This window comes from Lagopus leucura, unplaced genomic scaffold (assembly GCF_019238085.1).
Source record: "Lagopus leucura isolate 7727_CA_CO unplaced genomic scaffold, USGS_WTPT01 Super-Scaffold_73, whole genome shotgun sequence".
Taxonomy (NCBI): domain Eukaryota; kingdom Metazoa; phylum Chordata; class Aves; order Galliformes; family Phasianidae; genus Lagopus; species Lagopus leucura.
In genome coordinates this window covers 12,823,245-12,848,051 of record NW_024962252.1, presented here as the reverse complement: position 1 = coordinate 12,848,051, position 24,807 = coordinate 12,823,245, and the positions used below count along the sequence as shown (strand labels likewise).

At 38.4% G+C, this 24,807-nt stretch overlaps 1 protein-coding gene across 7 annotated transcripts in view; it reads right to left on the bottom strand.

Moving 5' to 3' along the window:
- The window catches only part of FBXO25 (F-box protein 25), a 28,247-nt gene extending 3,699 nt beyond the window's left edge, over window positions 1-24,548 (bottom strand). Inside the window, exons 1-11 of one of the 7 annotated variants that reach the window (XM_042891373.1) lie at window positions 24,466-24,499; window positions 20,681-20,740; window positions 20,041-20,184; window positions 14,818-14,924; window positions 13,541-13,590; window positions 12,369-12,461; window positions 9,347-9,440; window positions 8,565-8,749; window positions 6,655-6,837; window positions 4,722-4,865; window positions 571-597 (exon numbers count right to left, since the gene is read on the bottom strand). In XM_042891373.1, the coding sequence (XP_042747307.1) occupies window positions 571-597; window positions 4,722-4,865; window positions 6,655-6,837; window positions 8,565-8,749; window positions 9,347-9,440; window positions 12,369-12,461; window positions 13,541-13,590; window positions 14,818-14,924; window positions 20,041-20,177 (1,020 nt within the window). In that variant the 5' untranslated portion in view covers window positions 20,178-20,184; window positions 20,681-20,740; window positions 24,466-24,499. The other 6 variants (XM_042891365.1, XM_042891382.1, XM_042891396.1 and 3 more) reach the window with 6 other exon arrangements.
- Between the last annotated feature and the right edge of the window lie 259 nt (window positions 24,549-24,807).

Genomic DNA, 24,807 nt, shown 5'->3' with positions numbered 1-24,807 from the left:
ATCATGACTGCAAATTATGGAGCTCCCATGACAACCTGAGAGCTAGTCCTTTTCTGAGTAATTATTTCCACCATCTCTTCATTGATAAAACATCATTAATTGCCTCCATTACCTTCCTCAGTCTTGTGTACCCTGTCTTGGGAACTGCTTTTCATAAGAGTATGTGTAACTACAGCATTCCACATGGATTTTATTCTATGTTAGTACCTTTGTTTAAATGTATGTTTGAGGATTGCATTACTGTTGTCAGATTTCAATACCAAATTAGATACATAAGTGTTTCACACAAAATAAATGAGACTATTTCTTAGTGTATTTCAGTAACACGTTACACTTTCATTAGATGCTGAATAACAGTCTCCAGTTTTAACAGCAATACAGCAAATACAGCAGTAATGAAAAATAAAGATTATGGAAAAAACAGAATGAAAGTCACCACTACTTTATCGAATAGGGACATGAAAAAAAATCATTCCTGCTAAACAAAAAAAAGAAACAAATAGAAATGAACGTGGTATTCACATTACAGACTAGTGAGCACTGAAAACAGATGAGACGTGAAAGAAATACCTTGAGTAACAAAGCAAGATGGTAGTCCTTTGAAATCGTGAACAAGGAAGCAGGAAGGAGAGCCATAAAGTAAAAGAAGCAGAGTTAAGGTTTACTGAAGCTAAGGTTTATGTGCCACTTCAGAATTGTCTTGTGGCAAATCACAAGCAGTTAAAGAACCAAAAGTCAGCACAAACCCTAAGAAGGACTAAAACCAAGCATGAAACAGCACTTACAGAACACAATTACAGTGTTACATAACGCTGAAGTATTTAAAAAGCAAGAGTTATTTCAACTTCTACAGCTACCCTAGAGATGGCTATAATAAACTGAGCTGGCTAAGAAGATAAATTACAATGGCAGTGTTACCTGGTGGAACCAAATAGCACAGTATGAAATAGTATATATAATAGCATTTATATAAATGCTGTACATAAAAGGCACTCAGAGGTATTACCAGCCATAAGTAGTTTGTTTGTAGTTCTACAGCACTGAAACCACACATTTGTTCACTTAGCTTTGAGAAGTGAGGGTTTGTCCACACTAACATGACACTTCTCAAAGCTTCCTACAGTCATTCCCTCCATTACAACAGATCCTTTTGTATGATGAATGTAGGAGTCGCCTTACAGTTTTAAGCATTACTATGGTCAGAAGTTTTAAAATACAGCAATTCAAATGCCTCAAATCCTGCTTTTTGAGCACTCTTGAAGATGACTGTAACACCCTGAAACATGGAAAAAAGGATTACTTCCCAAATCCAACTGCTTGCCAGTTCAGTTCACTAGTCTCCAGTCCTTTTTTTCCTGCAAAGCTTTCTTTCAAAGGACACAAAAGGAAGGACATCAATTTCTTAAACTGATGAAAATTATTCTCAGTAACAAAGCACAAGCCTACCCGTAGCTATCTCACAACCTTGCTGCTTTGGTTCTTAGAAACTTAACTCTCAAAAATAAGCTCACCCATGGCTAGTTTCTTCAACTTATGTCAATGCTGCCACTTAGCTTAAATTCCCCTATGTAGCAGTATTTATCCACCCCTTCTGTCTCTAGGACTTCATGGAGAACAGTTACATTCCTTCCTTGCTTTAATACATCCAAATTAAAAGAAATTCTAATCTTCATCCTGCAGAATTTTCCTCTGCAACTATTCCAATGTTTTACATTGTTCTTGACAGGGGGAGGGGGAGAAGCAACTGCAATCTAAGAAGCGTTCAGTTCATTGCCTAATGTTCTTCTGAATGCCCCTGAAAGCAAAAACTGTCTGATTTTTCAAGTGAAAGAAAGAAAAAGAAACTAAGTTTCTACATTATAAGCTATCTAAATAGTATTTTCATTTGTTTCAAGATTCAAAAGCTTGCTACTTTTCCCTTTCAAAAGGACTTGTTCTTCTAAGATTTTTTCTTTTGTTTTACATCCAATAGTATTTAAGAATAAAAGCTTCAGCTGAAAATAAGTGTGTACATTACCTCTGTGCATATGAGCAGCTGACAGTCCATTTTATAATCTGCATAATAAAGCAGGATACTGAAGCTTGAATGAATTGGTAAAGCCAGAAACAATTAAGAAATATTGTCACCTAGCACAGAGTTTTGCTACAACTGACAGAAGTCAGTCTATTCATGTCATCATCATGCCCCTGCACTCTGCTTCTCATCCTTGTTCAAAGAGCATGGGAAAAGAGACAGACAAGTGTCTGAAAAAGCAGAACTATTTTTCCTCTCCATGCAATTCAGTGCAACACTAGTGCTGCTTTGCTCACGTTGCCTTGCCACTGTAAACAGAGGATTTTTTTTCAGAGCAGTGATTTAACCTCCTCTCATCTCTGCCAATAAGTGCACCAACTGTGCAGAGATCAGTTCTTCTAACCATCTTTCAGCCTGATCAAGTATTTCTGGGCTGATCTGATCAAGTATTCAAGGCTTAGAATCTCAGACCTGGGGAAGCAAAAACTGAATGCAAGCTCAGAGAATAATTGAGCCTGAAGGTCTTCATTCCAGTCTTCTCAAAGCAGAGCCAGCTCTGCAATCAGTCCAGCTTGCTCAGAGCCTTTATACAGTCACGTCTCCAGAAAATTCCAGGATGGAAACTGCTCAACTTCTTTGGACAAATCATTCCCTTGCTTGGCTGTCCTTGTGGCAGGCTCCCACATTCTCCTGAAGTGGTGTTCTCCACCCTCTCCTGACATGGCACATCTCCCAAACTATTCGTCCCTCCCTTCTTCAATGCCTCCTCTAAGACACAATGAATCAGATCAATGAATCCCACAAAGAAAGCTATTTGCTTTGCTATTCTCAGGGTAATAATTCAGTTCCAAACCACCTGCTCCAGAATCATCTAAAAATCAATCTATAGCCACATGGTACCTAAGACCTACCCAGATCTCCAGCATGAGGCTGTCAGTATTGCAAAGGTAATCAATAATTAGATACTCCTCAAACCAAAATGCCTTTAACAGCTCACTCTCGTTTCATTAAAAATACAAATCCACAGAGAAGATGCTACTGTGCCAGCAATAAACTGAAACAGTCAAGGTGGCCATATCTGTCTGCAGAGATCCACTGCCTCTTACTATCACGTGGCCTCTGATGATAAATGATTTCAAGTACTTAGTCATCCCTAAACGTCCAACTGTATTAAAAACAGAATGAGACAGATGTACTGTAGAAAGCATTATACAGTAAAGGCAGACAACCCAAACAAGTCTGATACCAGAAATGCCCACTATTTGTGTATATACTATATGCTGACCTTGATATACTGGCTGAACACATTCCTATTCAGGGCAAAAATTATGCAGACCTATTTTCCATTGTGATAAAACAGTTTGAATATAGGTTTTGTTATTTTTGCCACTCCATTTTCAATCAACATAAATGTATAATCTGCAAATTTTCAAATGGAATATACACAGTTGTAATCAGATATTTAACTCAAAAAATCTGATTGTGTCTTTCTGATCAACATGTTTCTGTAAGCCCTATCTCAAAGAGACAAATATTCTTCACAGTCATTCATGTCACTGCTTTGTGGTAGTACATACATTTGTAAACAATTGTTTTTAAGGATGAAGCACAGGAAGAATTTCATCAAAAATCTGATTGGGATCTTGAGAACTTAAGAATTGAAACTACTGCCATCAAACCTAACTTTCAGAGTTACCTACATATACACAGCCTAAGACAATTCCTCTTCAATCAGGGCAGCCTAGGCAAACCAAAAGATTGGACACCCATGCCCTACATATTGGACAACATTAAGACTTACTGGGAGGGCTCCTGTGATGTCAAGAACGCTCAGATTTAAAACAACATTCTCTGTACCATGCTATTTCTGTGCTGCTCATCCTGTTCAGCAACCTCATTATTTATACAGAAAATGAAGCTTACCACTGATACGCAACAAAATTACAGAAAGAGGACAAGAGTAACTAATTTCTGTGAACCAGAAGATGAATATTTCAAGATTAAGATTCCTGAACTGTTTCTTACTTTTTTCTTGCACCACACGTATGTGGTTTTTGAGCTGCAAAATTAAAGACACCTGACTGAATAAAAGGCTAAATAATGGTACGTATACAGAAAGTAAAAGCAGAACTATCAGTTCATGCAAGAGCAAAATAGGAAAATGCTCTACAAAACAAAAACCATCCTGCAAGACAGAATGCTTCACAGTTATAATTGTACTTTGAATCAAGTTTCAAACATTCCTCAGGGTTACATGTGGGACAGAAGCAAGACTACAAAGATACTCAGTTTTATACCAATGTGGTAGGAATGCTACAGGAGTAAGTTATTACTTACATTGACTGCCATGCCATCATGAGGAAAGAGATGCCATAAACAGGATGTCACACCATAGAAGTTTTAAGCAGCTTTGCATAATATTAAGAAATACAGTGCAACACAGACTGCAGCTCTTTCCATGTAACAGTTTTCCTTGTAATTTTTAAGCATTAAGGTTATCAGATGTCAGGAGAAAAATGCTAAATAAAGAACAAGTCTGGAATTCAATACTAATTTCATATGAAAGCTTTGTACGTTACTTAAAGTTACATATGAATTGACTGATCACCTTTCACATGAAGTTGATAAGGTGATCTCATTTTCCTTTTCAGGTAATCATCAGTAACTGTTTGAACCAATTCCTGCTTATGTATTTCAAAGATCTTACCTTCCAAAACAGAATACTACAGTGCCGACAGAAATGCAAGGTGTCTCCATACTGTTCCTTTTTTGGGTAGTATTTCTGAAGTGCAAAGTACATCAGCTTCCAGTCAATGTGACCCTTCTCTGACAGAATCAGATGCCTACAAAACTGAACATGAAATTAATACATTCCTTTAAAATAGTGAAAGAACAGTCACATCAGGTAAAGGACTAAGAAAAGAAGCTGAAGTGTTATAATTGGAATTCTTTGAAGTCAATAATCTGACATCATACGTTTCTGAAAAGTAGCAAGATAACTAGCCACAAAAAAGTTGAATCTAAAAATAGGAAGAGATTTGCAAAGAAAAAATAGGTCATACACAGCTGTTCTAACTCAGTAATGATTCTAATTGTCAATAACTGCATAATAAAAACAATATTTAGAGGCATAAATTTCATACATTTAAAAAAAAAAAAAAACACCTCAGGAATGAGAATCAAAGAAGCATTAGGCTTAAAAAGGACTTCTAAGACCACTGAGTTCAACTGTCCACTTACCACCAATACTGCACACCAAACCATGTCCTTAAGGAAAGGGGTACTTAAATGCCCCAGGGACAGCAGCTATACCACATCCCTGGCAGCCTGTTCCAATGCTCCACCACCCTGAGAAGAAATTCTGCCTAGTATCCAATCTGAACCTGCCCTAACCCTAACCCTGGCACACCTTGAGGCCATTCCCTCCTGTTCCATCAGTGATTGTGGATTACTATTCATTTTTATTAAGATACTAAGTATTAATTTCAACAATTCCTTCATCTTTAAAAGGACATAAATGAGTATTTTCACATTCTATGAAATTTCTAGAAGCACAGCAATAGTCAGTGACTGATTAATTACTTGAAGGCATACCTACATGCAAAGAGTAAGTAATGCATAACAGCATTTGTTAAGACTTCACATTCCACTCAGTTTGGATTGTTGCTAATACATTATGTGCTTCCTTCACTCACAAGAACAGTGCCGTATGGCAAACAACAGAACTGCCTTTGTGATTTGTTATGCTTTGTTTCCTAATAGCTTCCCTGTGTGGAATTCTTATTCTTTTTTCCCCAAAAGTGCTCTTTAGATATCAAACAATTTATTGTAGTTGTTTCAAATGGTTCAACATATATACCATTTCTCCTCTCCTATGCAATCTAACACTACTCTGTAGCTATTAAGGTACCACACTCTTCACAGAAAGCAGCATTTGATATAAAGTTTGTTTCATTTTATCAGTAACCTAATTAAAATGTTAATATTTAGGAATGCACTGACAAAGCTGTGCAGAAGTGTTCATTATGCTCATAATGCTGAAATGGTTAAATTATTTTTTCCCAATGTTACCTTAGTGAAACAGGTTCCTCTCCAACTATTGTCACTGTTCAAACCACCTTACTTCATCTAACCTCAAAATACATTCAACTGTTACATACAGCTTGAACTTCCCCCCTCCCTTCTTACTAGGGTCATCCATAAGGGAGTTTGTACCTTTCCAACTATACTTGTAATTAATTTTTTTAAAATGTGTTTTTTTTAAATGGCAAAAAATGCCAGTCACTGACCACATAGTAACAAATCTGTTACACATAAAACAGAATATTTTCATGTCCAAGCAATTAATTCTGTCTGCCTACCTTGATTAAGACAAATTTTACTCTAGATACTGAAAATGGCAGATCATCACTTCTACTACATTTGTTGGGACTGTATAGAAAAAAAAAAAAAAAAAAGCTTAGGATAAAGGGAATAGCTACCCTAAATTCAGACCTGTCAAAAACAATTTTTCAGATGAATCACGTTAAAAAACCAACAGATAAAAAGCACCATTTTCACAAGCTGTCACACTTGTAAGTTCACACTTCATTTGTGTATCACACAGCAAGGGGGCTCACATTTATGCAAATGATTATTACCTGCTTTTCTGCAAAATGGTACTGGCAGAGTTTTTTCCACAACTGTCTGTCTTCACTGAGCATGTACAAAGTTGGGGTCACTTGACCCAATGTAATAATGTCCCAGCCATCAGAAAATCTGTGTAAGATGTTACTCAGCATATGCAGAGGAAGATCACTGAGCGTAAGACCATTGTTGACTTGCTGGAATGAAGAGTTGAAAACTTAGCTAAAAAAAGCTTGACAATAAAAGGTACAATAAAATCCTTAGAGATACCTCAGCTCTTATTTGTACAAAACCATTGAGCAAAAGCATTGAGGTTAGTCGTGTGATAATTTGAATACTAGATTAAAAAAGTTTGAAGTGATTACAGGATAAGTTTCTCAATTCTTATTAGGAAACAGCATGTGAATTTCTCTCACGAGGAGTACAGAATGCAGTACAAAATATAGGACTGAAGAGTAGAAAAAAATAAAGCTTTTTTTTTTTGCATCTGTCTTCATAATGTAAGTTCATCTCTCAAGTCTGGAAATAGCTCCCTTGATAACACACACAAGCAGTTCTGTAAGAAGAGACAGATCAGAGCACTGAGAAAGTCCTCCATAAGAGTCTACGCCTCTGCTGAAAGTTTTCTTCTATGGGGTAAGCGTAACTCACACGTGATTGAATCTAAAGGATGAGCTTGCTGAAAAGATGACAGAAAAGTTTTTCCCTGGAACCTGCAGTGCTACTGGAGAGCACTGGAGGCCCTGCTGCCAGGCAAAGGATGGAGGCTGCCGGCCCCACCTAGTGGAGCTGCCCTGCCAAGGAGTGCTGGTCCCACCGCAGCTGAACTCCGGCAGCCACTACTTCACATCTGTTTACTTCACCACCATTCATCTCTCTTACAGATGAAGTCTTCCACACTGTCATCTGTTACAAACACCCCTGGGACTATTGCTGTGCTCACTACAAACGCTAGATTTCTCATCAGTTATTTCAACCAATGTAGGACAGCAGAGATAGCAGTGGCCTGCTGGAAAGAAGTACCACAACTGTAGCATCTCTTAAACTCTGTTTTGGTTGGCTGGCATATAAGAACTGCTGAGATCAGGCTTCCAATTTTATTTTTTTTTTGTTCTAAAGTTGCTGACATATTCAGATGCCCAGCACATGCAGCAGTTTCAAAGATGAAAGCTGTTACACGCAACATCTTGGAGCATTTCTTTTGGAAGTGCCCCCGACAGGCTAAGCCTGAAAACACAAGTTCCCTGCTTATCTTCAGAAGTTTCCACTTAAAAAAAAAAAAAAAAAAAAAAAACTTGGAAGAGTTTATACCATATACTTTAAATCAAGTTCCATGATCACAGTGCAGATGCTAAAATCATTATCCTTTTTCACAAAAAGCAACTGTGCTAACGAATACAATTGTAGAATTGTTAGTCCTATGTTCTGCTTTTTCTCTTCCTGGTCCAAATAAAAAATTCACCTTAGGTTTGCATTTTTAGTACTAGAATATTTACTTCAGTATCAGAAATTTATGTTTTGTCAGCTCTACCTGAATACTTGGGGAAACATCTTTAAAGTTCTCTGGATGAGAAAAAGAATTACAGCTACACATCTGCCAGAAAACTGTAGTATAGCTATGATACCAGCCCTCATCAGAGAGAATCTATTAAAATATTAGGAACAATTTCCATTTCAGGAATCTCATTACTTCTCCAAAAACCAAGGAAAAAACAACAGTGATCTGAAGTGGGATTCTGTCTCAAGGTGTTAGTAACTCATATTACTTTATCACTTTAAGCTACTTGCTGGAGAAATCTCTGCTTTCTGCTGAGCTCTTCTATTTAGAACGCATTTGAAGTCTTGTTCAGTTAAATTCATAAACCCACATTTAGTGTACTCTCTCGTCTCTCCCCTCCTCCACAAGCATAATTTAACAACATACCTTGTTCATCTGAAGGTTTTTTAGTTGCTGTTGCCACAAGCGGATGGTTTCTAATCGGCACATCCAAATATTAATGTTCCCTACCAGAACGGATTTTCCTACTCCCCTGATCAGTATACAGAGAGTGGAACTCAAATCTTGTAGAAGATCTTTGATTAATCGTGGGTTATGATGGTCTTCCATGACTAGAAAAACAAAACCAGATACAATTTTTTGTTATCTCAGTTACCAAACCAATATAATCAGCTTAAATTAACTCAAGATAACTATTTGTGTGAAAATTGCTGCCCTGCCTCATCCTCTCTCTCACATTCATTAATGCTGTTCCATAAAAGGTAAATAATTTTAAAAAAAATCACAAGCAAGTTTGATTAAAGCATCATACTATGCATTCTGTGAACTCAACACCAACTAACTTATAAATTCAAATTCTTTCTATTCAGAGCTGACAGTACATTACCTCCACTTAGTGTGGTTACCACAAAAGCCTGATCAATATTGTGATAACTTTTTAAAATAAACTATACATAAATCATGCACATTGAAAACCAATCATGTTACTAAGCTTACCACAATTGTTTCATCTAACAGATAACACGTTTAATAACCACTATAATTTAACAGCAGACAATAGTTTGTTTCTGAACAGAATTTAGCTGGCATTTTACTTCACTCATCTGTTTCAACACACGATTCAATAACAGAAAAGCTACTTTTCTCAAACTGGATGGTAAGTATCTCTAGGGCATCTGAACAAGCAGATTATGAAAGCCTCAGTTTACCTTTCCGCACAATTTTGTCTAAAATGTTGAAGTAGTTCTTCTGTGCTGCGCCACTCAGTGATGTCAACTGGGATTTCGCAATTAGCTGCAAAAGCTGTGACAAAGAATTAAAAGTCAGAAGACAGAATAAAAGATCAGACTCATTCAGCTTACATACATTTGCTTACAACAACCTGGAGCACTGCAATTGTATTTCACAAAAATGGAACTACAGAATTGGGAAAACAAAGTAGGACAAATGCAGGAAGCTTTAAGCATTACTACTGGAATCCCATGACCACCTCACTGAGAGATATATTCTCAAAACACTATACAAATCAAGCACATATCTCAATCACAGAGCACATGAGATCTGATCTTCATAAATCGTAATGAAACAGAAAATTTGTGTTTGTGAAATTGCAATACAACACAGTAGTTGAGTCCTGATTCTCCTGACATATTCAGTGGCCAGAAACATCACTCTGAACTGATTCCAGGTACCTGACTTCCAGTTTGAGTGAACTGTCACACTGGCTGAACTCAGGCATGACGACCTAATATGCTACTTCCTTCTCATGAAGGGAAATGTGCCATTTTACATAAAGGGAAGCATGAGACTGCTGTACCCCTCCTACATTTAGTAGAGGAAACCACAGTAATTTAAGAAGGAACAGTATTCATTTCTGGCATTGGTATCTTTCCCATAACATATAGCAACCATCCACATGATTCTCTCTGGAAATGCTACAATCAGAACAGTATCAAGAACAGGAGGAATAGTCTGAGTGAAAGAAACCGAGAGGATGAAGTTCTTGCCATGCATGAATATCAAGCTCTAACTCCTCGAAGCAGGCCCTTCTCTATTCTTAAGATCTGTGCTGATTTGGTTTAAGAGCTGATAAGGATTGCCTCTTCAACAACAAAAAAGTCACTAAGGATCAATTATAAGGAAGGTCTCAATGTCAGGATGGTATTGCAAAGTTTGAAAATATAGCACCAAGTTCTGCAATTGCAATTCATAACATCGCTCAGAATAAAAGTTCCCAATGCATCAAAAATGGAAAGCAGGGAGCAGAAACTGCAATTCCCCACAGAGTACTCTAACCACAAGCTTGCACAGCTATGCTTTGTAGGAGGGCATCAACTACTGGCACAGAGGGTGCACAAAGGCTAAGCCTGCCAAAGAATACTTTGTATCTTCATTTGCAAAACACTGAGTTGACACTACATTCACCATTAATTTTCCTTTGGAAGAGGAGAATACACCTGTTCTCTCCCTGATTTAATAACACTCCTTCTGGCTTCTCTGCATGTTCCCTGACAAAACATTATGTGCTGTGAAAGGAAAAAATATCTCCTGATGTATTTAAAGACAATTAATCTATTTTTATAGCTTTTGAGACTAGATATCAGGACCTTTCTCAGTATTTTTAGGGGTTTTTAATTTGATTAACAGTTTAGAGAACACCTAGAAGTCTCAGGCAGTTTGCCAGTTCAAGTACACACATTTCTTATTTAAAGTCATATTACTTAAACTGCAGATCAAATCCAAGAAAAATTCCACCCAGCTGATTCTAATGAAGATGTTTTCAGTGAAGGTTAATATATAAGGAGTAAGACTGTTTTAGCAGGTGCATGAGTACAAGGATCTAACAAGTTCATCCTTGTGATACATGTATAGCTGCGTCTTATGTTGCCTCAAGATTATAATGTCAAATGGATCACCTGTTTATCCAAATGGAAACACCTTCTGATAAGGCCACCCATACCAATCATTGAAAAGCTAAAAAACTGTTACTACATTACAGCATAACAAGTATAGGAAAACCTCCTCTCTCCACTGAGACCACTAGGGTCTTGAACAGACACTGGTATTAACTTCTGACAATGGTTGAAGGTGATTACTTAGCTGGAGATTCAAAGTGGATCACCTTGGCAATCTGGGATTCAAGCAGAGATACTCAGTATGAGCTGATATATAAGAATAAACTAAAACAAAACTTTATCTTTCTATCCTTGAACGCAAGAAGCAGCCCACCACACAAAACTAGTCATTACTGTGTTCATGCATAACTAGCACGTTAATCCAGCAGTGAGCCCTGGTGGCCAACGTCAATGGGATCCTGGGGTGCAATAAATGGAACATGGCCAGCAGGTCAAGGGAGGTGCTCCTCCCAGTCTACTCTGCTTTGGTCAGGTCTCACCTGGAGTACTGCATCTAGTCCTGGGCTCCCTGGTACAAAAAAAGACAGGGATCTCCTGGAGAGTCCAGCAGAAGGCCACAAAGATGACAAAGGGCCTGGAGCATCATTTCAAGTAGGCAGACATCTTGAAAGTTAAGGGATGATAGGACTACCCTACACTCATGGTTTCAGACCCTTTGTCCTCAAGACTAGATCTGTCCCCACAAAAACCAGTTAAAACAGAGAAAGGGCCTTTGCAAGAAGAAAGAATCACGGTATTTACACAACATACTTTTCCTACAAACTTCAAGCCACTATATTATTGTTAAAAGACAACTTCAATAAAATTGCTGGAATACAATTAGGTTACATGGGATTTTAACGAAGATGAATTGTCTAACAAAAAACAGTAATACAGTTAATCACACTATTAAGAAGCTGTAGAATTGAAGAATATTTACACATCAAATATTGTTCTGACAAGTATTACGTCTAGTCCATGTACTTAAGAGTTACCTTGCTTTCCTATTTTTGTTTGTAGGGGAATTATTTTCCTTTAAAAAGATTTCATTACTGAGATAGAGCAACAACTGGATCTACCACTGTTTCACTGTAAATATATAGCAGAACACTGGCCATCACCATCCTTCCTAAGCTGAAGGCTTCCACAGAAGAATATAACTAGTTCTCACAATAGAAGAATTATTCTGTTTCAAGTAGAAGTCCAGCTGCTTCACACAGTATAAGTTACATATATATACAGGATATTTACACAGACCTATCAGTGCAACTTTTGTATGCGTGGGCATATCAGCAAACACATTTGTAAAGAAAAACATATAAAATAAAGAGCTTACTTTGACCACGTAATTGAACCTTCTGATGTCCTGAATTGCACTTGAAAAATCCAGGCGATTAAAAGCTTCTCCCAAAGTGCAATAGCCATGTCTCTGAGAAAAGGAATAAACACTGGAAGTAGGAAAAAAGCAAACAGGAGAACAACCTCACCCATCAAACAAAATGGTCTACAAAAAACACTGCCATGCAACAGAAGCATACCTATACCACATTCCCTGTAACTGTGATATATCTGACCTGAAGATTTTTTTATTATTATTTCTTGAAGAAGAAATGAAACCAGTTCCAAATAGCCTATCTATCAGGTACCTTGGCAATGTTACTTGGTAGCAAGGCCATAAATTCATAATCATTGTCCACTCTGGTATCAAGTGTTCTGAGAATCTATTCTGTTCCTGCATGGTCACAATGCTGATACTGTCTAGTGCTGTCATGCCAGCATAAGATACAAGAATGACTATAAGTAATCAACCCTGCTAAGAGAACCAAAGGAGAACTGGTAATGAGGATAGTCAATTATCAGAAGACAATAATAACTAAATTCAAACAATAAATTTTATGCAAAAGTAACCAAAAAAGTATTTTATATGCAAAAGTATTAAGGCATTACATGGCAAAAAATTGTATTAGTCTACTCTTACTCACAAAGTTTAAATTTTCAGCTTTGAACCATCTTTTAAGAAGGACTATCAAATACTGCACAAAAAGTTTAATTACACTAATCAGCTCAACTTGATATGTGAGTTTAGAAGACTCAAATAGGAATTTAATTCAAACAATAAAATATTTTGTCCACTTCAGGAACTGGCAAAAAACACAAGCAAATAGTCACGTCATCAGTACAGTAACTTCTGTACAAGTGGTAGGTAAAATCATCCCAACATACAGCTTATGAAGGATAGCAGTGAGTGGTTTTAGGCAGTGTGTTTTGGCATGGGTGACCCTAAACATACACTCAAGTTCCCACATCCTTACCAGAACTATCCACATAAAAGTCACACAAAAGTGACTTTGCTACCTGCCTTTGCCTCCCACAGTCATAATGCTATCAGTGAAGAAAGAATTAAGTACAACTAAGAAGATGCAGAACACATGTTTTTCTCTTATATGAGAGTTGCCATTTAAGCACAAAGACCGTAGAAATTGATGACCCAGAGCATACAGGACTTACTTCTCTGGTGCTTTCCTTATGAACATAAATCCAATTTTCACGATAAAAACCTGAAATAGAAACATAAGAACTTTTAGACTTCCGTTTGAGGTAGTATGTTCCAGGAAGGCTTTGAAGAAAATAGACCATCCTCAATAAAATGCTAAATAAGAGAGGAGATAGAACAATTTTGGTGAAGGAAGTTTTTCAGAGCTGAAAAGAACAGCTACAAATGTCAGAAGTTACACACTTTAAAACATACTAAAGTTAAACAACATAAATCAAACAGGAGTGGGGACCACTGGCAGATGTAGCACTATTATTTTTTTTACTGCATACCAAAAAACAATCTCTTATAAGCACCAATACTTTTCAGTACACAAGGCTCCTTAGCACACAAGGGAATAGAAATGCACAGCCTTTTTTCACTGAAGGCTCTACTTCTCTAACCTGTTTTTTTAAGAACCCTGCAGGAGAGCCAACTATGCAAGACACACAAAGGCAATTTCTACATTCAGCTTTCAGAAGTCTGGATACAGTGGCAAGTGAAAGTTCTCTTACATATTGCCATTCCAGTATATTGAAACACTTTCTAAACCAAGGCAAGCTGGAGAATGCTTTCAGCTTCCTCTATGGCAATCTGTTAATTTCAGAAGGTACAAATAATGAAAATCACTTCAAGATCAATGCACTAGAAGCCTCCACAGTTTGCTATAAACTTTTTTCTTCTACTACTCACTCTATCAAGTTCTCAATTTCAAGTACTTTTCTTGCTGTCATACGCTTGCAATCTAAAACACGGGTCCTCTTTTAAAACCAGCAATCAACAAAAATAGATTTGATATTTCAATGAAGATATTTTTCATGAAACTCAATACAGGCAAAATCTTTAACAAAAGCATTATGACAAAATATATTTACTCCTGAACTAATTCTAGAGGTATTTGTGTAAGCAAATATAGAAATAATTGAAAATAAAAGTGCTGCTTTGATAAGCAATGACTTCCCTAAGCAGCCAGAAGAATTTAATCTAAAACTAGACCACAAAGCAGAACAGCAGTTTGCATTTGATGCTTACTAATTAGAAACTGCTATTCTTAAATGAATTATCTTTGAATCTTTGTAAATCCCACAATAGATGACCAATGCCACAGCTCAATTAAGATGCATAACTTCTGGCACTAAACTTCTGGCCAGTACAAAGACAGACATAATTTAGAAAACTATCCTGTATATGAATATATATGAATGGCTGAATCTACGACAGTTTAAAATAAAGGAAAATAACTCAGCCTTACACTGTGAATCCGTGTTGTTTCTACAGTGATCTTTTTTCCTTTTCTTGGCTGCAAATTCACAGTCCTCAGAAGCATACATTTCATCATCATCACCGCCAGTTAAGATACTAAAATAAAGACATAATTAGAACAGCAGTAATTAAATACCTACGCTGCATACTGCTTATAATTCTCTACATCAAAAAACTTGGTAGAAAAATAAGTTGTTTTTTACCTGTTGGCTGTCTACTTGAAGGTAGGAAGCAACCTCTCTCAAGATATATGCTACTATGTTCTTTTCTTCCCAGAGTGTTGAATTTTGTGTGATTTAATCACTTTGATACAAGTATATTCTTAGTAGCTATTACCTCCTAAGTCATTAGTGATACTAAGAACAGACTACTGAGGAGACAGTAGTAGCTGAACAATTGCCTATCTGCTAAGTTTGAGGATACCAAAGTCACAATTTGAAATGGACTGAGCCATGAAATGGCAGCACACAGGTGAAGATCAGCACAAAATTACTGCACAACCACACAAGGGCAAGATGACAGCAAAAAGGCATCTCTCTTCTAACCACTCTCAATTTTGGTGAAAAATAAGGAAAACTTGTTAAATGTACAAATCACAACGCTGTCCATGATTTAGGAGTTACCATACCGTGCTACCAGATGTCACAGGGCATCAAGAACCATGCAGTGACCCCCAGCTCTTCCAGGGGACAATCAAAGCTAAACCTTTGTCACTTCTGAGAGCAAGTTACATAACTTGACACTGAGGACTGACTATAGCAATTCTATTTCTCACATAAGCTTATATTCTAATGTTCATATACATTAAAAAAATCTACCTGTGCTACATACAGTTAAGGTTTTTGTTTCAATTCTCACAGAAAATTATAAGGAACAGCAACCTAGATAATGAGCATGCATTTTACATAGAGACAGTAACCTTGTGTAGATAACTTGAGTAACTCAGGGTACAGCACATTGAAATTGAACTAAGACTTATTTCTTCATCAGCATTTTTGATAAGAAAGCAGTATACATCACTTTTCCCATACTTACTTCCCTTACTTTTCTTAAGATCTGGATTTACCTGTTGAATCTATTTATCAACATGTTTGAGGTTCAAATTCTAGCAGCAAAATGCAAATGCTAAAACTGAAGGTCACTGGTTTATGCAAAAGTAACCTGTAGTAAGGCATCACATGGTAAAAATTGTATTAGTCTACTACTGCTCACTTACAAAGTTGAAATTTTCAGGTTTGAACAATCTTTTAAGAACTATTAAATACTGCACAAAAAGTTTAATTGCACTAATCAGCTCAACTTAATGATATGTGAGTTTAGAAAACTCAGGAATTTTCATCTGACGTTTAACAACCCCCCCTCAAAAAGAAGCAACACCTCAGCATTCAAGTAGAGCTCAATTCAAGCTGAGGGCTTAGTTCATGTCTGAAGGCATTTAAAGCATAGACTTAGTACTTCCACATTTTCTAGTGCTGACTAGACATCACATCTAGTTAGACAGTGAAAGAGGAGAAAAGAAACTGGCAACCACTGAAAGTAGAATATGACACTGACAACTTATTTGGATTATGTAGTGTTCTAACCTTCCAGTTTTTGTTTGTTTTTAGTGCTCTGTGGTGTCCCCCCCTCCCACCCTCCACCTCCCCCCCCAAAAAAAGCTTTCATAAGAGAAATTCTTTTAGTGAACTTGGTGATTAAGTTTTAACATTGACTGTATCACCACATCACATGAAAAGTTGTTGCAGAATCCAAAAAAGAGCCCAGCACTCCTGGTAAAGCTTCTGGCTTTATCACCCTAACGTCAGCTACAAGCCATTGAGATCCAGGCTGATGTTCTGCTATATAGATCAGGCAGAACAGAAACACGCTCACTGACCCAGTGCACTGGGCCAGGCAGGGCAGGAAGCATTGAGAAAGGCCATCTTTAGAACAGGAAGGTTTATCTGGCACAATTCCTACTTTTGTTCCTGGAGAGAAAGAGCCCCTGGAAAGCAATGTAGAGCAGTAATCTATCTGCAGTTATTTAAAGCCTCTTTCCTTCCCAAACACTTCCTCTAGCATCAGACAAGCAAGCAAGGCAGCCTAATAAGACCAGTCAATTAACAAGAGGAATTGCAAAGAGGGCTATTTCAAATATGTTTGTCTGATATCCAAATTCAGCCATGACATTCCAGGAATTCATGTCATTTTAGAGATGAAACTTTGCCTGAGGATTTTCTCACATGAGACTTCACCTCCTTGTGAAAGAAGAATTCATTGTTCACTTTGTGTGTAGTCCTTTTCTATGTATCAGTAACCAATGTTATTCTTGGAAAAATATAAGAGGTTTGTGCGTTTCCAGACACTGAAAAGAAAGTAAGGGTCCCACAGCTATCAGAAAGAACAGGACAGAACCAAGAGCATGTCTACAGCAAATTTTTGCCTTTTTCTTTGCATTCTTTTAAGAAATTTGAAGAGCTGGCTGTTCAAAGCCACCACTCCAAATACCAACTCCTGCTCCTCCAACCACCGAAGTGCAGCTATACAAAGTTGCAGCTATACAAAGTCAAAGAACTGAATCATGTGCCACATACACTATTATATGTATCATAACTTCATGTTAACAGTTGTTACCATACCACCATTCCTAACATCTGACTGCACCTGACAGGATTTAAATGCATACTTAATACTGCCCATGTATAGCTGTTCTTAAGTTCAAGTCTTGACGATAGATTGATTGATGATACAGATTGCTCTGTAGCTTCTAAAAACAGAACATACTGTGTTCTACATATAGCTTAAACTATAATATTCCACACAAAAAGCATGCCAGAATTTCCACTCTTTCAGAAATGTAGTTTCATGACACTATTTTAACAACCTTCTGGAGTGGAAGACTTTGCAGGGCTATCTTAACAACAGCTATTCTTCTTCATTCCCTTGCTTCTTTTCTCATCAAAGAAATGCCTTCACATCATGCATTTACCTATGGAGACATAGTCCTAGTCTATCCAAATATGGAAAATTCCTAAGTTTAGTGCCTGTACCAAACAAAATTACAATATATTCGTCAAATGCTAAACTTACCTGAGACTGAGGACTCCTATCCGGTGCTCATAGAACTTCTGTGAACACCACAGATCATTTAGATAATCAGATGAGAGATACCACAGACAGAAATGACTACCCTGCCAGCCCAACCCAATGTCACTGTCCCTGCATTGAGTTGTGTCTTTGAACCAGATGGCTTCCAGAAGTCCTTTCCTACCTAAATTATCCTGTATTTTGTATAGACATTAATCAGTGTTGAGCAACAAAAGTTAACTCACAGATCCAGAGTTCTCAAGCTGTAATGAAATTACTCCAAGGTACTGCTATTATGCCAAGTACCACCAACTTGAACACCACAGTTTGGCTTTCCTCAATATACATTTAAAGCTGCATATACTGAAGCGACAAAGAAATAGTATTGGGGAATATGGTGTGGTTTGGCTATGTTAAGTAGGAGACACAGAAGATGGAAAACTGGGGAATTACTATAGATGAGACCATCTGTTGCAGAATAGGGTGATTCTCAAGTTTGGGATTCTGACAAGTTGGCAAGCCAGCCTAAGAAATTCAAATTGTGCAACATCGCCGATATCAAACTTTTATCCAGAGCATTTCATGACCAGTCCCTTCAAATTTATGGTTTTTTTAATCCTTAACTTCAATAATCTTGTATCTTCTCAAGCACTTGATTTAAATCCATTCCTAGCAATACAGTTCCCAGAAAGTTCAACAGTAAGATCCTTCAAAACTAAGAAAAAGCTGAGTATTTCAGCTTGAAGAAATAGTGAAAGCTAATTTAGTTCTTTAGTGAAAAGATTCTGCATATGTATATACACACACTAAATATACAGGCACACATTGACAAAAAAAAAAAAATTAATGTACTATTATGATGAGAAAAGCAGAAGTCTTCATTTACAATGATATTCACAAAAATGATTATTCTTGATGTCATACTTGCCAAATATTCATTAAAGCAAACTACAAAATACAAGACTTCATTGGCTGTGCAAGTAAACATCAAAAGTAGACTCCATCTGCCAATAAAAGATTTATGAAAAAAGAAAAAAATTTGCAAGTATATTGAAGGCAACTTTTTCTTCAGAGATTTACTGAAAGTTCTTCCAATATTTTTTGTATCCACAGCAGCCAGACTGTGGGAAAAAAGCCCAAATGGCATCAGTAACAGATGAACACAAGTAGTAAAGGCATAACGAAAGCCTGAGATGCTTCCCAGAGAGGTTGTGGTCTCATCTCCTGCTCTGGAGATATCCAAAGCCAATGGATGTGATCCTGGGCAATGTGCTCTCAATGACCTTGCCTGAAGCACTCATGGTTGGATTAGATGATCCCAGGTGGTCTCCTCAACCTCATCTCTGTGATTCTGCGAGACAAGCTCAATAGCAATTCTTCACCACTTGATTACACTTGAGGTTCAGTTCACAAATTTAGAAAACACAGGTGTATGAGTAGAGCAAGTTCCAGCTTGCCAGTAAATTCCCACTAGATCAGATTACTTTATCATTTACTGGACTAACAGTAAAACACTGAATGTTCCCTTTTCTCATTATGATGACATTAAGCAGGAATTTATAACCAAGAATGTTATCCCAAAGAAATACTTCGTGGCAAAGACACAAATCAGGAATTTGTTTGGACTAAGCCACTTCTATCACACCAGTGTGTGGGCATTCTGCCACCAATATTACTTTATTTCCTTCTCAGTCTGCCTAATATGGTTACCACTCATTCTGCAGAGGCATATATAGACAAATATAGTACTAGGTAACTGCCATAAAAATAGCACGAGTCACGCTTTTAGAACAAAGGCAATATATGACTACCATAAATGGGTCCAATCCAGTACACAATCAACAGAAGTGCTTCGTTCATTTCAAGGTAACATTTCACCACACTTGCTGCATTTGCAACTTACAGATATCACTTCAGTCTCAAGAGAAAAAAAAAACAATCCAACTACACAACATAGAATAAGATTCATCTGCCTAAAAAAGCAACTCATGAAGTAGCAACAAGAAGATGGACAGTCTACAGAACAGATAAAGCACACAGCTGCATCTGTATGCTTCACACACATGAAGAGATCACAAGTCAATTGCAGCTTTCCCACCTGCTGTTAAATAAAAATAACGTGGTTCTGCATGGGTCGATAACTTACACAGTGTGACTGATGTCATTAAGCTGACTGTTTCCACCCTGAAGCGCAGATCCAAAAGGTTCAAATCGTTTCCATCCATCTTCTGTTTTAACCCACCTCCATCCAGGAGACCTCCAGTCTTGGCCCAAAAATGGCATGGTTTCTCTATGAGGAGCAAGAAAATGTACTATTGCAGTTACCAAAACCTGCAGAGTTTGTTATGTCATTTCTCTAACTTTGAAAGTGTGCGATTACATTGTGAAAATAAAGTTCTGTTGAACAGATTCAATAGTTTAAGTACATTTTTGATTCCTTAACCTCATTTCTCCTGTACTTCAGCTTTTCTTAGATTGAAGTAGACTCCACAGTTTTTAAGAACAAGTAAAATAACTTCTGTAGTCCACGAGAAGAGGTGATAACCAAGCAAAATTAACCACGGTAGAGCAGGACTTGAACTACTAGTTTTTGAGATCTGACTATTAAATGGTTGTTCACATCTAATGAGCTCAAACTAATGATTCTCCACTTACTCTTTTTCTCTGTTAAGCCTTCTAAATATCAAGATGCACTACACTGTATACAATGATGATTCAGTACATAAATACCCACTTTCCAGAATACATATATATTTTTAGGGTCATCTCCCAAGTTAGGCTATTACCTGGATACTCAGGACAAACAGAGACCACAGAATAACATCAGTTGTCAATGACTGAATTTCCTAGAAACAGATACAAGTCAGCACAGGTATACCACAATACAGTGCTCCATCACTCTTTTCCAAATAGGAGAGCCACTTTTAACACGTAAATGCTATGAATTTGAAGAAAACATTTTTCTACACTTTAAAGAACCTGAGCTTACGATCTTTTGCCTCTTCGTCCCATTCATGGCATTCATACTGTTGTTTGTTTTGAGTAGAGATTCTACGTGCAGACTGCACAGGGCAAAAAGCATTGTGTGTTCAAGTTGAAAAAAATATTAGGCCAGATCAGTCAAACATCACTGTGTATTTATGTATCCATTCACACTTCACACACACACACTCATCTATCCAACACATTAATTAGAGTAAGAGAAGAAACAGAAGGATGAAAAACCTCATGAAATAGAAGCTGAGAAAAAGAAAACAAAGAAACATCCCACAACACACCACACAAAATGAGGCGCTGTCTAGCCCCTGACACTGATAAAAGTCCTCTTGCTATTTGTATCTCAGCCTTCCTCTGAACCTGTCAGGAATCATTTCCAAAGCTCACCACATCCTTCCCTCCAACCACCACAAATTTCATTCACGCCTGCATTCTTTTCCCTGACTTGTTGGTGATTTAGTAATCACAATAGGCATCATAAACTGCATTTCTTCCACTTGTTCAGAACACCTCTCTTTTAGGCTGAAATTAAGACCCTTTTGTCTCTACAATAAATGTTTGAATAGCAAGTGTTTATGAGCACATTTCCAAATAAGACAGCTTAAGGTATTTCAACTCCCAGCAACATCAGCAAATGTTTTCTACCTGAAAAATGTAGAAAACTATCAAAGATACTAAGAAAACAGCAGAAGAGCAAACAATTCTAAACTATGTCTAGAGATGCAGTGCTCACAAACTATTTCTAGTCAGCAGTTCTGATACAAATATTAAATGTTATTATAGGTACACCTCATCAGCCCCCAAAAGTTAAAAACTAGAGTGAATTCAGAACTATAGAGATAATAGATTGAAGAGGAAAGAAAAAAAAGATGTACAATTTTTAAGAATAGATAGAAATAACTGTTGGGAAAATGAATAAATGCTTGCAGCATGGTGGAATGCATATTCTTACAAGCTAATGGGGTAAGATACATAAAAAGGAAAAGCTTCCTGAAAACAATACAACACAGAAAACTTTGTTCTAGAGGACAGCAGCAGCAGGAATCCAAAGCCAATCAGAACAGAACAGGCTTGTAGGTAGGTTTTGAGAAGTCATGAATTTTGGAAAAAGGTAGTTTCAAGTTAGCACCCTTATCAATGGCACGATATGTGTAACTCCCTCCTGTGAAGCCATGCAGGCATTTAAAATAACACGCTTCAGCACACACATGCTCTAAACCAGTCTACTTCCCAGACCTTTAGGATGATTTGGAAAACTGATGGCCTTTTCTTGGAAGGTTTCAACACAGAATAGAATTTCTTTTTCATCTGTCTTTCAAATGATGACATTAAGCACTTTAAAGTAGTGGCAGCCACAAGCACACCCACAAAGAGCACTGACACTTGCTCCAGAAGTCTTGGAAAGCTGCACTTAAGATAGATTTCAAGGAGATAAGCATAACTCTTCCACATAAAATCATTAACAGTTGAAAAGACCACTAAGATCACCGAGTCCAACCATCCACCCATCATGATAACACCACTAAACCATGCCATTAAGTGCAACAACTACAACTTCCTCAAAAACCTCTAGCAATGGTGACCCCACCACTTCCATTCCCAGCCTGTTCCAATGCACTACCACTCATTGTAGAATTTTTTCCTCAATACTTAACTCGAACCTCCCCAGCACAAGTTATGGTTGTTATGCTGGAATGGGCTGCCCAGGGAGGTGGTGGAGTCACCGAGCCTGGGGGTGTTCAAGGAAAGGCTGGATGTTGTGTTGAGGGACATGGTTTAGTGGGAGCTATTGGTAACAGGTGAACGGTTGGACTGGATGATCTTTTAGGTCTTTCCCAACCTTGGTGATTCTGTGATTATCTCTTGTCTATCACTAGCATCTAGTATGTTGAGTACGTTACCTTTTTAAGATTCAAAAGTAAAAAAGCTATTAAAAAGATCAGATTACTTTAAACTTAAAAATTTGTGGAAGGTGACAGAAAGCCAGCAACTGTGTAAAGCCAATACACATTGACCTATTTATTTGTCCCTCCAAAACACAGATATTTTTAGCCCAAGACACAGTCTCACTATCACACAAACCAAGAGTGTATCCCTTCAGGAGCAATTTCCAAATGCTACTTGTATGGATATGGGTTTGGGGCTCTTTAACATTCAAAAGGATTTCTGTTCTTGATATTGAGCAATTTGCTCATCTTACCAAAACAACTACTGTGGAGAAAAAAAATCTGAGGCTGCATAAAGAAAAGAGTTAATGGAGCATAACCTGGTCTTAACCTGGGCACAGTTTAGTGATAGGACTCTGTAGGTCAGGCTAACAGTTGGACTTCATGATTCTGAAGATCTTTTCCAACCTAGATGATTCTATTGTCATTATCCAACAACAGGGGCTTAATGGAAGACATTACTTGCATTTTAACTTGCTCCTAAAAGCCAAACAGGAGCAAGAATTCTTCACAACATACAACTTTTCCTCATGAGGATGGCAAAAAGGACAGTGGAGACAAGAGCCACACTAAAGAAGCATGGAAGGAATAGCACAGAAGCCTGTGTAGGTCAGGCTTAATATAGCCTGAGATTAACTGCCCTAGACACCCATCCACTTACGAGGGAGCTCTGTTTAATACAAAGTTGGCAACTTACTACAAAAGTAAATGCTACTACAAAGACATTCACGACTGTGGCAAGATCCTATTACTCTCCAATCTACTAAAGAAAGTCTCTTCTGTCTATATATTCCTATACTTCGGAACATATAATTATGACTCAAACCATTCTTATTATTCCACAGCAAGACCATACGATATTAAGATCCCTTTTAACCGAAGTAATTCTCGGATGGGACAAGTCAATGCTCTCATGTTTCCCAGCAATCCAGCAGCACACCCTCCCTTGCAACCCTAACATTACCTTTTCAGGAGCTCAACCTTCAGAAGGAACTGGACCTTTACACTCATGCTACAGGCAGGTGATGTTTTTCCAGAAACCAGCCTTATCAGCCCCTATGACTCAGAAGTCAGAGTCTGATTTGACTTCATCCCCAGCCCATGTTTCTTCATATCAAATAGCTGCCTCAAATCAAACCTTGAGGTGCTGCAAAGACTCAGCTGCTCAGCTTCTCCTCTTGCCCACCCCAGTTGCACCTCTTATTTCCCCACACATTTAAGTACACCCAGGCTGTACAGGACCCATTTTTCAAGAAGCATGGATAAATGCCCCTCATTTTCATGAGAATTCCTACCTGAAGCTTCTCCCCTCTTCCCTGCTGCCACCCTTTGCTCACCCCAACTCTCTCACTGCCCTGCAGCCCCCGGTACAGCCTCACTCCACTCCCACAGACAGGCTCCCAACCCCAGCCTCCAGCACGCCGTCCCTCACGCCCAGCACCGGCCCGTTCCCATCCTTCCCCATCCCACGCCACCGCAGCTCCGCTCCCAAACCCCTCACGCCACGTCTGCCCACACCCAGCACCAAGCAACCCCCGAGCTCGCGACACTCTCACAAACAGCCCCAGCGACCTCACACCGCCTACTTCGCATACCACCTCCCCACTCCTGGCCGGCCCGTCCCGTACCTGCCGGCGGTAGCGCGGCTCCCCGCAGCGCGATGGACGCAGGCCGCGGGACTATTGACGGAAGTAACATGGGGCGGCTCTGACCCCGCCCCCGCGACGCGCTGATTGGCCGCCGGCCGCGGCGCTTGTTGCTACCCGGCAGCGCCCTCGTCTATTGGTGCCGTGGGGGCGCTGGCGTCAGCGGCGGGCGGGGGCCGGGCGCGAGCGGGAAGCGGGGCGCACGTGCGTCAATGTTTTGCCGGCGAGAGGGACTGAGGGGGGCGGGGCCGCGGTTGCGGCCGCATCGTGGCGTCTTGCCTGAGCCTCGGTGTTGTACGCGGAAGCCCCTCAGGAAGCCACATC